We start from the raw sequence: 15,153 nt of genomic DNA, 5'->3' as shown, positions 1-15,153 counted from the left end.
TAACAATGCATCGAACTATCGATTGATTGCAATTGTTGAGTCTCCGATAGCAATTCATCGGTGGTGGAAACGAACACATATCGATGCATCGATAGTATGTGTGACTATCGGTAGTTCAGTAATTGACTTTCGTTGACAAATATTTATGTTGACCAAGATATTTTTTATGGATTAAAGCTTCTTTTTTCTTTCTCACACAACATCTAAATACAAGTCTATATACAAGTTCTAAATGCCGCTAAAAGACTAAATATTTATGTCGTTTTGTATGTTTTTATTGTTTGGGTGCAGACGTGCATCTTCACTGAGTTTATGTTTTAACTGTTTAATTGATCGGGGTTTCAAGTTTCTTGTCAGTTATTGAAAGATACTGAAACAACTTCAACTTGTTTTCGTTTCATATAAACTTTAAATGCATTTGGGAAATGATCTCAAATGAGACAATGCAAGGAGAAATTGGTCTCAAAAGACTGTCGCAGTCGCAATAGTTTGTTGCAATAGACTATCGCTATTAATAGTTGTTTCCCCCTCAATAGTCCCCCCTACCGGTTGAGTTTTTCCAAGTATCGGGCCGGTATGGTAGACTAGTCGTTAACGCTCGTCACGCCAAAGACCCAGTTTCGATTCCTCAAATGGGTACGTTGTGTGAAGCGGGATCCAGTTATGTCCCCACCCGGACAATACCCCATCCAAATATATATCTGGCCGGTCATATTCCCACCTTCCTGTTATTTGGTTGTTATTTCACTCAAATATAAGAATGACTGAACAAGAAGTAGTGTAAAATACATTTCATTCTGTAACATTCAGGCGGATTTTCTTGGTAGCTGAGTTGATATGTTCTCTGATACCTTTTTTCACCGTCTGCATATGAAGTAGATAGTGTTTGTAATTTTTGCTGGTGATTAACTGCCATACGTTTCACTCGTTTGGTGGGTGGCAGGCCTTCACGGTCTCGGTGCAACCGCGTCAACACATTGGCAGTATCCTTGGAGCCGCGGTCTGACGATGCATTTCCGTGGGATGACGAAATCCACGGTTCCAACTCTCACCAGATGGTGCAAACACCTAGTGGCGGGTACAGCAACGTGCAATAAACTTGGACAAAGTACTGTGACTATGTGTCCAAGTCCACCCAGCTGTGAGTGGGTACCTCGTTAGGATGGGAAAGCCACATTAACTCGGCAAGTTGAGATTGATAACACGATGTGCCGTTCGAGTTTGACATCCGATGATCGAGGGAAAATCAAAGCGCCTTTGAGCAGCTGAATTGGATATTGGCGCCAAACAAATGTTAGTATAATAATACTATGAATATAGCTCATGGAATACTAATTGCACTAATTAACTCCTCAAGTTTGGGAGGTGTTTTCAAAGAGGTGGTGATTAATTAATTATTAATGACCAGGCAATAATATTCTTGGGTGGGGAAGTGGCCAGGTGTAGAAATGGCCAGGTGGGGAAATGGCCAGGTGTGGAATGGCCAGGTGGGGAAATGGTCAGGTGTGGAATGGCCAGGTGGGGAATGGCCAGGTGGGGAAATGGCCAGGTGTGGAATGGCCCGGTGGGGAAATGGTCAGGTGGGGAAAAGACCTGGTGGGGAATAACAATACATCCGTGTGAAGCCCAGGACTGCCCGCATTACCTTGAGCTGGCTATCGATACAGATAACAGAGTTCGATAATCGTTAACTAAATATCGATCTATTATCAATAAGTATTGGGGAAAGGAACTTTGAGCAAAAACGCTAAAATAGTCTGACGGATATTTCACATCGGCGCCATACTTATGCATGGATTACTAACAAAACAGTCTTCTGAACATAATTTAGTGAGTGAGTGAGTTTAGTTTTACGCCGCACTCAGCAATATTCCAGCTATATGGCGGCTGTCTTTGAATCTGGAGTTATGTTCTGCTAATATTCACATTTAATACGTGAGTAATGAGTGAAAAAAATAAAATATTTACAATCTTTAAATTCTCAATAATTTCTGGTTGTACTGTAAATAATCGCATCTGGACCAGACAATCCAGTGATCAACAGTATGAGCATCGATCTGCGCAATTGGGAACCGATGACATGTATCAACCAAGTCAGCGAGCCTGACCACCCGATCCCGTTATTCGCCTCTTCCGACAAGCATAGTCGCCTTTTGTGGCAAGCATGGGTTGCTGAAGACCTATTCTACCCCGGATCTTCACGGGTCAACATAATTTAGAGGGAGACACAACTTTCCGTATTGTGTATGTAGAAAAAAACCTTTATTTCATCACAATAGCTTTTGTATCGATTACACAATTTTCACATCGATAATAATTAATTTAAGATTTTTACCGATATACCGAGATAGACTTTTCAAACGATACGTATTGTAATACGTTTTCTGTGTATAATGAATAAAAATATATCAACTTTAGTTATTATTATCTTTGTTGTTTAATTCTGGGACGCAAAAGAAGACAGGAGAAATGGTTCAGACCGGCGACAGCTGAAACTATATCAAAACATGTTTTTGTATGAATTATATTTAAATAAATGGTGTTTAAGGTAAGAGGTCAGCCTGGCACAGACGACAGTATTTAGTTTCACAATGTTTCAATTTTAAATGCTGACACATCATTTATTTTGGGACCTTAGTTCACAGAAAGTAGGATCTTCATGTACGATGTGACGTTAAATATTAACTCACTCACCTAAATAGCAATACAGTTTCTTTGCTGATTCAATCACTAATCAATACGACACGAATAGCTCTGTGGATTATTTTTAAAAATAATATAATTATTCTTTTTCAAGGTGATGCACGATGCCTTAGTCCAATATACCGTTGTGAGGGTTTTTTTCACGCCTCGCGACATACAAATGTACGGGCATTGACTAGTAGGTCAAGAGGATGGGTACCTCAGTCGTGTAAGGCACGCTCGATGACCTTTGGCGACCCAGACACCTGTGATCGTGCTTTCAAATCACTTCGGACTTTCCTATTACATTAAGCTGACATGGTATACTATGGGACGTGGAGGGCGAACTGTTTAAGGCGCCAGGCTAGTGATCCAGCTAGCTTGAGGTGCCGGATCGAGCCCACCTGTGACCGGGTGTAAAACCCTTGGAGACAACTTTGTGTGCAGACTCTTTCAGTGTTGTCACAACCCCTAGTGTACAGTATACAACCCTCTGCACTTAAAAGAACCCACGAACCCGTTGGTATATGACCAGATGGTGGCCACATGAATACGTGCAAACACCTAGTTGCGGGTACAGCAACGTGCAGTAAAGTTGGACAAAGTAATGTGACTATGTGTCCCTGTCCACCCAGCTGTGAATGGGTACCTCGTACGGATGGTAAAGCCACATTAACTCGGCAAGTTGAGATTGATAATATGATGTGCCGTGCGACTGTGACATCCAATGATCGAGGGAAAACCAAAGCGCCTTTAAGCAGCTGAGCTATTAGTATAATACTACTACGAATATAGCTAATGGAATACTGTACAATGCATCCTTAAACCCTACTAACCCGTTCATTAAACAATATAAGTACAGAATTATATTTGGGATTACTCTTTCTTAGTAAAGTACAGAACCCGTGAAGGTCCGGGTTAGAATATTGATCTTCAGTAACACATGCTTGTCGTAAGGGGCGACTAACGGGATCGGGTGTCAGGCTCGCTGACTTGGTTGACACATGTCATCGATGCTTATGCTTTTGATCACTGGATTTTCTGGTCCAGACTCAATTATTTACGGACAGCCGCCATATAGCTGGAATATTGCTGAGTGCGACGTAAAACTAAACTCACTCACTCACTAGTAAACTACAGATTCTAGTACTTTTGTTATGTTTAGTCAAACAACTTACACTAAGTCTTATCAGAGGGGTACACAAAGTCCGTGGTGTAGACTACCAGTTGTCCGACTTCCATTTTTGTGGAAGTCGCGCTGGCTGAGCGGGTTAGGCGTCTAACTTGGTGTGCTTGCGATTTAGTACCTGACTCTGAGGGTCTCGGTTTGAATCCCGGAAGGGAATAACCCAACAAAAGTACTAGAATCTGTTAGTTAATCTTAGAAAGGGTAATCCCAAACATAATATATGTTACATTCGACCACTTTCACTGTCGTCGTACCCCAGTTGCGTTGATCGACGCTCATGATGTTGATCACTGGATTGTCTGGCCTACACTCCATTATATACAGACCGCTGCCATGTAGCTGGAATATTGCTGAATGCGGCGTTGAACAACAAACGAAACAAAACAAAACCAAGTTCGAATGACATATTATTATATCAGTTTTGACTATAATCAGTGTACAGATCGAGGCTATGTATTTGTAATCATTATGCATTGTATTTAAGTGAGTGTGTATGGTTTTACGCCGCTTTAAGCGACCTTCCAGCAATATCACGTCGGGGACACCAGAAATGGGCTTCACACATTGTACCCAAGTGGAGAATCGAACCCGGGCCCTCGGCGTGACGAGTGAACGCTTTAATCACTAGGCTACCATTGTATTTAAGTAGAGTGCACAGTACATTACTGTGCACTCTACATTACTCTACATTACTGTGGTTTTACGCCGCTTTTAGCGACCTTCCAGCAATATCACTGCGGGGACACCAGAAATGGGCTTCACACATTGTACCCAAGCGGAGAATCGAACCCGGGCCCTCGGCGTGACGAGCGGACGCTTTAACCACTAGGCTACCAGAGTGCACAGTACATTACTGTAAAGTACACATAGATGGCCTACTTATTATCTCTTATGGAAGAGGAAGAAAGCTCCAAACCTACTCCACAGTAATCACCGTGTGGCTCCCGTGAGGCTGGTCCGTTTGTAGAAGTAAAACTGTTGCTAATGATGTATTGAAGGCATGATTTGCTTAAAATTTAGTTATTTGAAACGCTTTTTAAACTTGAAAAAAGTGTCAATTTATCATTTACCTTTGGTCTGTCAAGTCGTAACTTTCTCGGTTGCTATGGTTGTTAATGAAAAATACTGGCGAACTTTAACCAGTTCACTTCAAGTTGGACCAGCTTGCCACGTGGGTTGGTTTGTTTGTTTTAAGGGGGTCTTCCCACGTGTCCGGCACCTATTGTTTAAAGGTTCTAGATCAGTGGAGCGCGATAATCGCTGAGAACAAAAGGTGAACTTCTTATTTTGCTCCCCTGTCGGTAACCCCACATTACCCCTACATGCCACTACCCCTACAGCTTATAACAACATAGTTTACGGTCTGTTGCACTGTTAATCCACTGCCTGTTACCTATTCCACACAATGGACTAATCCACTTAAGAGTGGCATGTAGGGGTTATGGGATGGGATACAACCCCCCTGTCGGTCTGTGATATTTGGTCACCCAAGCCGGTCAGAGAATATTTGGTTGCCCAATATTTAATGATGACTTTAAGTACAAAAAGGAAAAAAATCTCACACAGTTACACGATTATTTTACACATTTCATGAGCACTTTTACATGCATACATCTATTGCACATATCTTCATTCATTTTTCATATTGCATATCACTTATAAATACACAGATACATGCAATTATTGCACATGTTGCATACAATACATTTGTACATTAATTCTAGATCACTAGTACCCGGTTAAATGCAACACTGCACCTCATCACTGCAGCCATATCCGCTTGCAGGATATGGTGAGCGGTGTTCACTAATCCCCTAGCCGGCTGGACGAGGATGGTGTGTGAGTGTGTGTGTGTGTGTGTGTGTGTGTGTGTGTGTGTGTGTGTGTGTGTGTGTGTGTGTGTGTGTGTGTGTGTGTGTGTGTGTGTGTGTGTGTGTGTGTGTGTGTGTGTGTGTGTGTGTGTGTGACCTTTTTTCATAGGGATCAACAAACTTTGCACAACCGTTCACCCATAACTCTTAATCCCCTCAGCCTGCCGGACAAGTGGGAATAACCCGTTTTTATACTTGTTTGTTTGTTTGTGAATCGGCGTACTATTACAGTTGTATGAACTATGCATATCTGGTCTGGACGAGACAACCCAGTGTTTGACATAATGAGGTGAGGTGAAACTGGGTTTAACGTCGTACTTGAGAATATTTCGCTCATATGACGACGTGCATGTGTGTGTATGTGTATGTGCGGCTGCTTGTGCTAGCCCAGACTTAAGCTGGTTTATAGTGCTAGCCCACTGAGATACCATGCCGCAGTGAAACATGGATACCCCACTCAGACACATTATACTGACTCCGAGCCGACCAGTCCTTGTTGTACCCATTAATGCCGAGCGCCAGGCAGGGACCAACAAGTACCATATATTAACGTCTTTTGGTATGACGCGGTCGGGGATCGAACCCGCGACCTTCCGCTCTCCGGGCGGACACTCTAACCACTACACCACGGAGGCGGTGTTTGACATAATGAGTATCTTATTAAACAACTAGGATACGATGATATGAATACACAAGTCAGTAAGCCTCGCTACCCCATCAACCGAGAGCTTTAGTTTTGTCTTAAGACAAACACTGAATGCTGGAAACCACTTCCAGCCCCCAGGTGGATCAGGTGTTATTAGGTGTACATGTGATACATATGATCTTACATTTGACAAGTGAGTTTGTTCAAAATAGTCTCTGTTTACCCAGCAGAAAATGGGTACCCGGTGTAACTATGTGATTATTAACCTTCTAGCGCCTCACAGGCAGTTTGGGTAATCCGGGGTAATAATTCAGCGCTTCTGGCAGTGCTACATTCGAAATAAGCCCTATACAAATAAGTGAGTGAGTTTAGTTTTACGCCGCACTCAGCAATATCCCAGCTATATGGCGGCGGTCGGTATATAATCGAGTCTGGACCAGACATTCCAGTGATAAACAGCATGAGCATCGATCTGTGCAATTGGGAACCGATGACATGTGTCAACCAAGTCAGCGAAACTGACCACCCAATCCCGTTAGTCGCCTCTTTCGACAAGCATAGTCGCCTTTTATGGCAAGCACATGGGTTGCTGAAGACCTAGTCTACCCCGGATCTTCAAGGGTCCTATACAAATAAGTAATATTATCATGAACATTATCATTACACGGCAGTAACCCTTAACGACTCACTACAGTAAAATACTGTTAAACGAAATCAAAGGGACCACTTATTTCAGTGCGTTATAACCACAGTTCGTGAAAATCATTTCGACTGTAATATTTCGCAACGGTTCTTTACATCCGTTAGTTCGATATAAGCGTGTTTGTTAAAAACGCATCGCTGTACGTACTTGGAAACTGTAACCAATATCAGAGAGAACTGTGATGAGATATATTTTGGAAAGCGTGTCAACGATAAATCTACAGCTTGTTCACCTTGACCTGAGCTACTCTACATATGCATGACCCAGGAGGTCAAATGGCACAAACGGCTGGTCGAGTTAACTTTTATTATTAAATAGGGGAGAAAAAGAATGTTATTAATGTTACATTCGTGCGAAGCATGCATACATGGATTCGTTACACCCCGAATCGGAAACATTAAACCATCTGTAGCTTCTTTTGTAAAGAAAGTTAGGACATTGCTGACGATTTTTCGATTCAAACGGCGACCTTGTTTCGGTTGTTCGGACATGTTGACAATCAACTGACAAAGGTGCACCCCTTGACAATAGTAGACCGAACTAGTTGTGACACGGTCACGCAATGCATTAGTATTCACTTGATCAGGTCAAGCTGAACAAGCTGTAATGTTATGGTTTTTAAAACGAACACAAAATAACTGAATAACCCGAGATGGGTTTCACACATTGTACTCATATCATGTTTTTGTATAACAGATCTACAATCAAAATGTTTGATGACAAACTTGTACATTGGTGTGATGCTGGCAAACATGGGGGCGGTGGGGTAGCCCAGTGGTTAAAGCGTTAGCTCGTCACGCCGAAGACCCGGGTTCGATACCCCACATGGGTACAATGTGTGAAGCCCATTTCTGGTGTCCCCCGCCGTGATATTGCTGGAATATTGCTAAAAGCGGCGTAAAATTAAACTTACTTACTGGGAAACATGATTCCAGTCAGGGTTAATGAGGGATTGGAACCTGTTATAAGGGGTATAATCCTGTCATTTGGATTTGCATCTGCGGACACCAGTGTTTGTTGGTTGTTAAATAGCAATATTCCAGCTATATGGCGTCGGGCTGTAAAGTAACGAGTCAGGATCAGACAACCCAGTGATCAACATCATGAGCATCGATCTACGCAACTGGGATACGATGACATGTGACAACCAAGTCAGCGAGTCTGACCACCCGATCCCGTTAGTCACCTCTTACAACAAGCATCGAACCCGGGTCTTCGGCATGAAGAGCGAACGCTTTAACTACTAGGCTACCCCAGCGCCCTGCTCGATGGAGTGAAAACGCGAATATCGTCACCGCAATGCACACTGTAGTTTTGTATACCGCAATGCCCGTTCGCATTGACAATCGTTTCTAAAATCCCGAGTGAAATTAATCTTGGTGTCAGGCCAACCAATATGAAAAGAATCACATATGAATAGACAACGAAGCTGACAAATGTAACCGGAACCGGATTTAAATTTACATGCAAATTTAATTATTTTTTAAACAAAAACCTTAGTGTTAATTGACTTTCAAAGTCGCGAGAGAATTACGAACAGAATGTTCTTTACACAAGCTGAAATTGCCAACATTGATTTTGACTACATGAAAATCATTTCAATGTGCTCTACTCGCTAAACCAATCAGAAATCAAAAGACTGACTTCAAGAAAGTCTGCTGGTGCTAATCTTATCTAAACTGCAAGGGGAAAAAAAGCATACACTTGGAAATTGTATGTGACAAATGTTATCCAAACGTTGCAAGGCTTAGAACAATCGCCAACGCACTGCACACCAAACGCTCAGCAACTTTGATGATACAATCAAATACATCATCGAAGGAGAATCATTTGTCGTTTGTTTCATTATTATTGACCATCAAACATGGGAGGATATTTTTTTTGCCCGGAAGTATATTCGGCACACATCGTTTGTTTGTTTGTGTGTTTGCTTTACAAACAGAGGATAACGTCCGTCAGCGTATACAACGCGTGGAGTTATATAAGGAACTAGAGTGAGTGAGTGAGTATTGTTTTACGCTGATTTTAGCAATATTCCAGCAACATAACGGCGGGGGACAACAGAAATTAGCTCACACATTGTACCCATGTGGGGAATGGAGCACGGGTCTTCAGCGTGACGAGCGGACGCTTTAACAATTAGGCTACCCCACCGCCCCGTGAGGAACGCTAGTGGTCAAAGCGTTGGCTCGTCACGCCGAAGACCCGGGTTCGAATCCCTAAATGGGTACAATGTGTTAAGCCCATTTCTGGTGTCCCCCGCCGTGATGTTGCTGGAATATTGCTAAAAGCGGCGTAAAACCAAACTCAGCCAGCCAGACAGCCGTGAGGAACGAGGCCTCATCCTCTGAGAGGGATCTGTGAAGTAACGCCAAGAGGGGCGGGATGCTGAAGCGAATGGGATGAGTCTATGCGATCATGTCCACAGATGCTATTCTGTATAGTGAGTGAGTTTAGTTTTACGTCGCTTTTAGCAATATTCCAGCAATATCACGGCGGGGGACACCAGAAATGGGCTTCACGCATTGTACTCATCTGAAGAATCGAACCCGGGTCATCGGCGTGACGAGCTAACCCTTTAACAACTAGGCTACCCCACCGCCCCTTAAATATACAGAGGACATTTCATGTGTCTAGTGAAATATCACGTTTTTCAGGTCACAAGATCACAAATATATATTCATTTTATCATATACTTCTAATTTTTGTTTAATCAAATTTAAACAATACGAGATATATCGATTTACGAAATCCAAATTTAGCGATCTGTAAACTGAGATCATACAGAGTTCGGTATTCTTTTTATTGCCATTGTATGAATAAAATTAGAACTTATAATGACATCCGTCAAACGATCCTTTCTGTCTTAGCGTAAACTTCAAAACGACAGTACTAGAGTACTAAACAAATGGCGGGACGAAAGAAAGGGGAATGCGCGGTTGAGAAAAAGATTATCTATTTACTGTATCATGAATACAAAGAATGACTGCTGCCAATATATATAAAGTCACTTCTACATATAATGTCAGTTTTGAACTCTTCCAACACGTAACTCAAGTGTTCTGTACAGAGATCCATTCGCACAAACCTAGGCGTGGACTCGACAGAACTCAGGGGGGACAGTCACTCGCTCACTGCAGGTGCACTGAATGACTCGGCGATCAGCTGATTGTCAGTATAAAGTGATATCATTAATACATTCAGGAAATTGCTTTTTGTACTATGTATACTTCACATTTGAATATCTAAAATGCTTATTTGATTTTTCATCTTCAAATCAACAAGTTTGTAGTGAGTGAGAGAGTTTGGCTTTACGCTGCTTAAAATGTGCAATATTCCAGCAAGATCACGGCGGGGAAAACCGGAAATAGGCTTCACACATGTGGGGAATCGAACCCGGGTCTTCGGCGAGACGTGGAAACGCTTTAACTCCTAGGCTATCCCACCGCCCCAATAAAGTTTATAAAATATAACCAGAATTGAAACGTATTATATATCTCTGAAGTGTAGATTTGTGATAACGTATTTCTTACAATAATGATCCTTTTGATGTAATACGCGATTGTCTGGTCCAGACTCGATTATTTACGGACCACCGCCATATAGCTGGGATAGTGCGGCGTAAGACTAAACTCACTCACTCATTTCAATTGGGTATCCAAATTTTCCTTTTAGTAACCCAATAAATTGTACCCACCTCACTCAAACTCAGTTGGGTATTTTGCCATTTTCCATTAATTGTAAAAATATAATATAGTTTAAATGTTGGTCTTTGTTATTTGTATTTGATCAGTAGTATGAGAAACGGTAAAGAGGTCAGCAAGTTGCCAAGTTTATGTGCTGAAATAGAACCTCTCAATATACCTCAGTTATTTTATTTATCCACCTTATCTAAGATCACATTTATTGAGTATTTACAAACATTCAAGAGTACCTGTACGCAGTAGACTTAAAAGGAACTGAGTTTTTACAAACATATTGGCGGAATTTACGCTTACAGCTCTGGCCCTCTCATGTTCCTGCCATGGTCGAAACTCCATCGACACCATTCTGTGACAAATGAACTATTACCGGCCGATGATATGCCAAATTGAAGTAACTATACTCCACCAAATGACACACCATAATGACCTAGAAACCTTGCTTCCTCTCCATACTAAATACCAATCCGTCAATTCTGCCAGTCTCTGGTTCCTGGAATTCTAGTTGCTTCTTGGACAAGGAAACGCGCTAAACGTTGCTTGTCAAGACCAACTAACCCTAACAGCTGACCAAACGGAGACCACTTGACTTCGGCCATTTTAAGTCCACGGCCATCGGTCATTGTCAAGTGACAATGGGGCCGAATAGGATAGGTGATTGGTAGCAATGAGTTGTCGAACAGCCGTGTTTAACATGTGAGTCACGGGAAGTGGACGCAATACACGCTGTGGTATACAAAGCTGTTGTTCGATGGGGCTGATAGTACTGTAATAGGTCAATCCTGAGAAATGGTGGGCGAGTGAGGGTATAGTCGTGGGTAGGGTGAATTTTGTTGTGTGTAGGATGTTTCTGTAGATTATTGTGACGTAGAGGCCTGTACAACTTAGTAAACAGACTTAGGTATATGATTTTGGGGGTTTATGGGTGTACGTCTGAGTGTGTGTGTGTTTGGCTCGCCTCTTGATATTTCTGTTCCACCACTTCGTGACAACTTGTTGGGGAAGAATGATCCAGGGTTTTGGTGCTGACGAAACTAGAAACACAAAGATAAATCTGGGATTCGAACCCTCCAGGACGTTTTTGCCGAGCCTATATTTATTGACTATCCACAATTTAACAGCAAGAAAACAATCGGGACCACGCTCCAGCATATTCAATCACAAAATATTGATTCCCTGATAATCTGCTTGGGAGTGAGTGAATGGTTTTATGTCATTATTGGCAAACTTTCAGCAAAACCATCAACTTCCCACAAAGTGAGAGAGAGAGAGAGAGAGAGAGAGAGAGAGAGAGAGAGAGAGAGAGAGACAGAGAGAGAGAGAGAGAGAGAGAGAGAGAGAGAGAGAGAGAGAGAGAGAGAGAGAGAGAGAGAGACAGAGAGACAGAGAGACAGAGAGAGAGAGTTACATTTGTATTCTATTTGTATATGAGTCATTGGACTAAGAAGTCTGGATTCTTTACATTAAGTATACACTAGACGCCAAAAGAAACGTTACCCTCCTAACTATTAAATGCCGAAAAAATATCAAAGATATGTTAGAAGGATTTAGTTTACAAGAAAGCTTAGTAACACAGCTTAATGCAAATCACGAAAGAAAATTCTCAAATGCATTCATATTTAGGAGAGAGAGAGAGAGAGAGAGAGAGAGAGAGAGAGAGACAGAGACAGAGACAGAGAGAGACAGAGACAGAGAGAGAGAGAGACAGAGAGAGAGAGTTACATTTGTATTCTATTTGTATATGAGTCATTGGACTAAGAAGTCTGGATTCTTTACATTAAGTATACACTAGACGCCAAAAGAAACGTTACCCTCCTAACTATTAAATGCCGAAAAAATATCAAAGATATGTTAGAAGGATTTAGTTTACAAGAAAGCTTAGTAACACAGCTTAATACAAATCACGAAAGAAAATTCTCAAATGCATTCATATTTAGGAGAGAGAGAGAGAGAGAGAGAGAGAGAGAGAGAGACAGAGAGAGAGAGACAGAGAGAGAGAGAGTTACATTTGTATTTTTAGTGGTACGCCTTTTTGATAGCACTTCAGAGTTGCCTCCCTTGGCTGGCTTTATTTTGTTTTCACTTCCCGTCGCATGTTCGAGAAAATCCCGTAACGTTCTGAGAGAATAATGATAGAGCCAAGCTTTGCTAGAATGCTCGAGAACTCGAGAATGCTCGAGTTATATAAAGGCTGGCTGTTACGTAGTGCGACGGGACTTTCCACATGACTGGTGTTGTACACATCTGTCTGCCATAATCTCAAGAGCGATCGTGCTTACCTGTTCAACTGTTGTCATTGTAAACAGCCTTCAATCTGTATATCTGTTCTCACCGTGAATGTCAAGACTCTCGTGAGTTAATATCCCTTTAACGATCACCAAGTCTGATTTCTGGTTGTATGAGATGGATCCCCAAACCATAACGCTTTCTCCGCCAAATCCTGTCCCCTGTCGGACGCAGATGGGCGCAAAACGTTCATGACGTCTCCTATACACACACGTTTTCTTCCGTCGTGATGTTGCAAAGAAACAGGATTCATCAGAAAACCAGATGCGCCTCCAGTTTTGTAAAGTCCATATCCTTACGTTGTTGCACCACCTGGAGTCGTCGGCGGAGATGTAGGGGGCGTAGTACAGGTCCAACAACTGGTCTACAGGCACGTAAACCCGCTTCTTTCAGACGGTTCCACAATCGTTTGAGCTGACACTCTCCTCAAACCTGGTATTTGTGTGGCAGTCACGGTTGGTAGGGCATGCCGATTACGCAGGTGATGGACCCGGATGTACCGATCTTGAAGGGGTCGTGATTCTTGGCCTTCCACTTCTCAGGCGATCGTTGGTCAAATTGAAGTTGTTGTAGCGGCGTGTATAATTTCAATACATTCGAATAAAATTTAGTTTGGAAGCAATAACTTCATTCAAACGAATTTTTTCATATCTGAGGACAGGGTTGCGTTTCTTTTGACAGAGTTAATATTTTATATTTGTGACCCAATATTTTAGATTTGTGACTCAACTACATTGTACTAGATATCTGTATTGTCATTCATTGTAGCTTGCTCATTGTTTGCTCAATATATTATTGATTATTTTAGACTTGTCTGGGTTCTATTTTACTGGTTCAAAGGGGACTTTTAAACCTTTTGTCACGGCAAATTATGAACCGTAACACAGTCCGTTAAAATGTTTGACGTTTTGGGGCCTGTCAGTGACTCCAGTAAAGAGCAGATGTTTTTAAAGTTTAACGACATTAAAAATAGGTGAATGACGTCAGAAAATATGAGGTGTGTGCCTTTCAAAGACTTTGAAAATAAGTGAATTGGATCAGTAATTATCAGGTGTATATAAAGTTCAACGATTTTAAAAATAGGCGTATGAAATCGGTAACTAGCTTTTGTGTATCCAGTTCAAGACTTCCATTGAGGTGAATGACATCAGTAAATATCAGGCGTGTCTCCAGTTCAAATACGTTACATAGAGATGAATAGCATCAGTAAATATCAGGCGTGTTTCTAGTTCAAATACTTTACATAGGGATGAATGACATCAGTAAATATCAGGCGTGTTTCTAGTTCAAATACTTTACATAGAGATGAATAGCATCAGTAAATATCAGGCGTGTTTCTAGTTCAAATACTTTACATAGGGATGAATAGCATCAGTAAATATCAGGCGTGTTTCTAGTTCAAATACTTTACATAGGGATGAATAGCATCAGTAAATATCAGGCGTGTTTCTAGTTCAAATACTTTACATAGAGATGAATAGCATCAGTAAATATCAGGCGTGTTTCTAGTTCAAATACTTTACATAGAGATGAATAGCATCAGTAAATATCAGGCGTGTTTCTAGTTCAAATACTTTACATAGAGATGAATAACATCAGTAAATATCAGGCGTGTTTCTAGTTCAAATACTTTACATAGGGATGAATAGCATCAGTCAATATCAGGCGTGTTTCTAGTTCAAATACTTTACATAGAGATGAATAGCATCAGTAAATATCAGGCGTGTTTCTAGTTCAAATAGTTTACATAGAGATGAATAACATCAGTAAATATCAGGCGTGTTTCTAGTTCAAATACTTTACATAGAGATGAATAACATCAGTAAATATCAGGTGTGTTTCTAGTTCAAATACTTTACATAGAGATGAATAGCATCAGTAAATATCAGGCGTGTTTCTAGTTCAAATAGTTTACATAGAAATGAATAACATCAGTAAATATCAGGCGTGTTTCTAGTTCAAATAGTTTACATAGAGATGAATAGCATCAGTAAATATCAGGCGTGTTTCTAGTTCAAATACTTTACATAGAGATGAATAACATCAGTAAATATCAGGCGTGTTTCTAGTTCAAA

General features: G+C 41.3%; 2 protein-coding genes across 3 annotated transcripts in view; one reads left to right on the top strand and one right to left on the bottom strand.

The window, feature by feature from the left end:
* The window catches only part of LOC124282745 (LWamide neuropeptides-like), a 164,305-nt gene that overhangs the window by 38,828 nt on the left and 110,324 nt on the right, over positions 1-15,153 (bottom strand). The window lies entirely within an intron of this gene.
* Positions 1,449-15,153, top strand: part of LOC124282763 (aspartic acid-rich protein-like) — a 42,195-nt gene continuing 28,490 nt past the window's right edge. The window contains exon 1 of the mRNA XM_046718790.1: positions 1,449-1,580. Within this exon, the coding sequence (XP_046574746.1) occupies positions 1,449-1,580 (132 nt within the window). The remainder of the gene's footprint in view (positions 1,581-15,153) is intronic.

Source organism: Haliotis rubra, unplaced genomic scaffold, assembly GCF_003918875.1.
Source record: "Haliotis rubra isolate DU_JTF1 unplaced genomic scaffold, ASM391887v1 Scf302, whole genome shotgun sequence".
Classification (NCBI taxonomy): Eukaryota; Metazoa; Mollusca; class Gastropoda; order Lepetellida; family Haliotidae; genus Haliotis; species Haliotis rubra.
The sequence above is the reverse complement of the archived record's forward strand: the minus strand, read 5'-3'. Positions and strand labels throughout refer to the sequence as shown.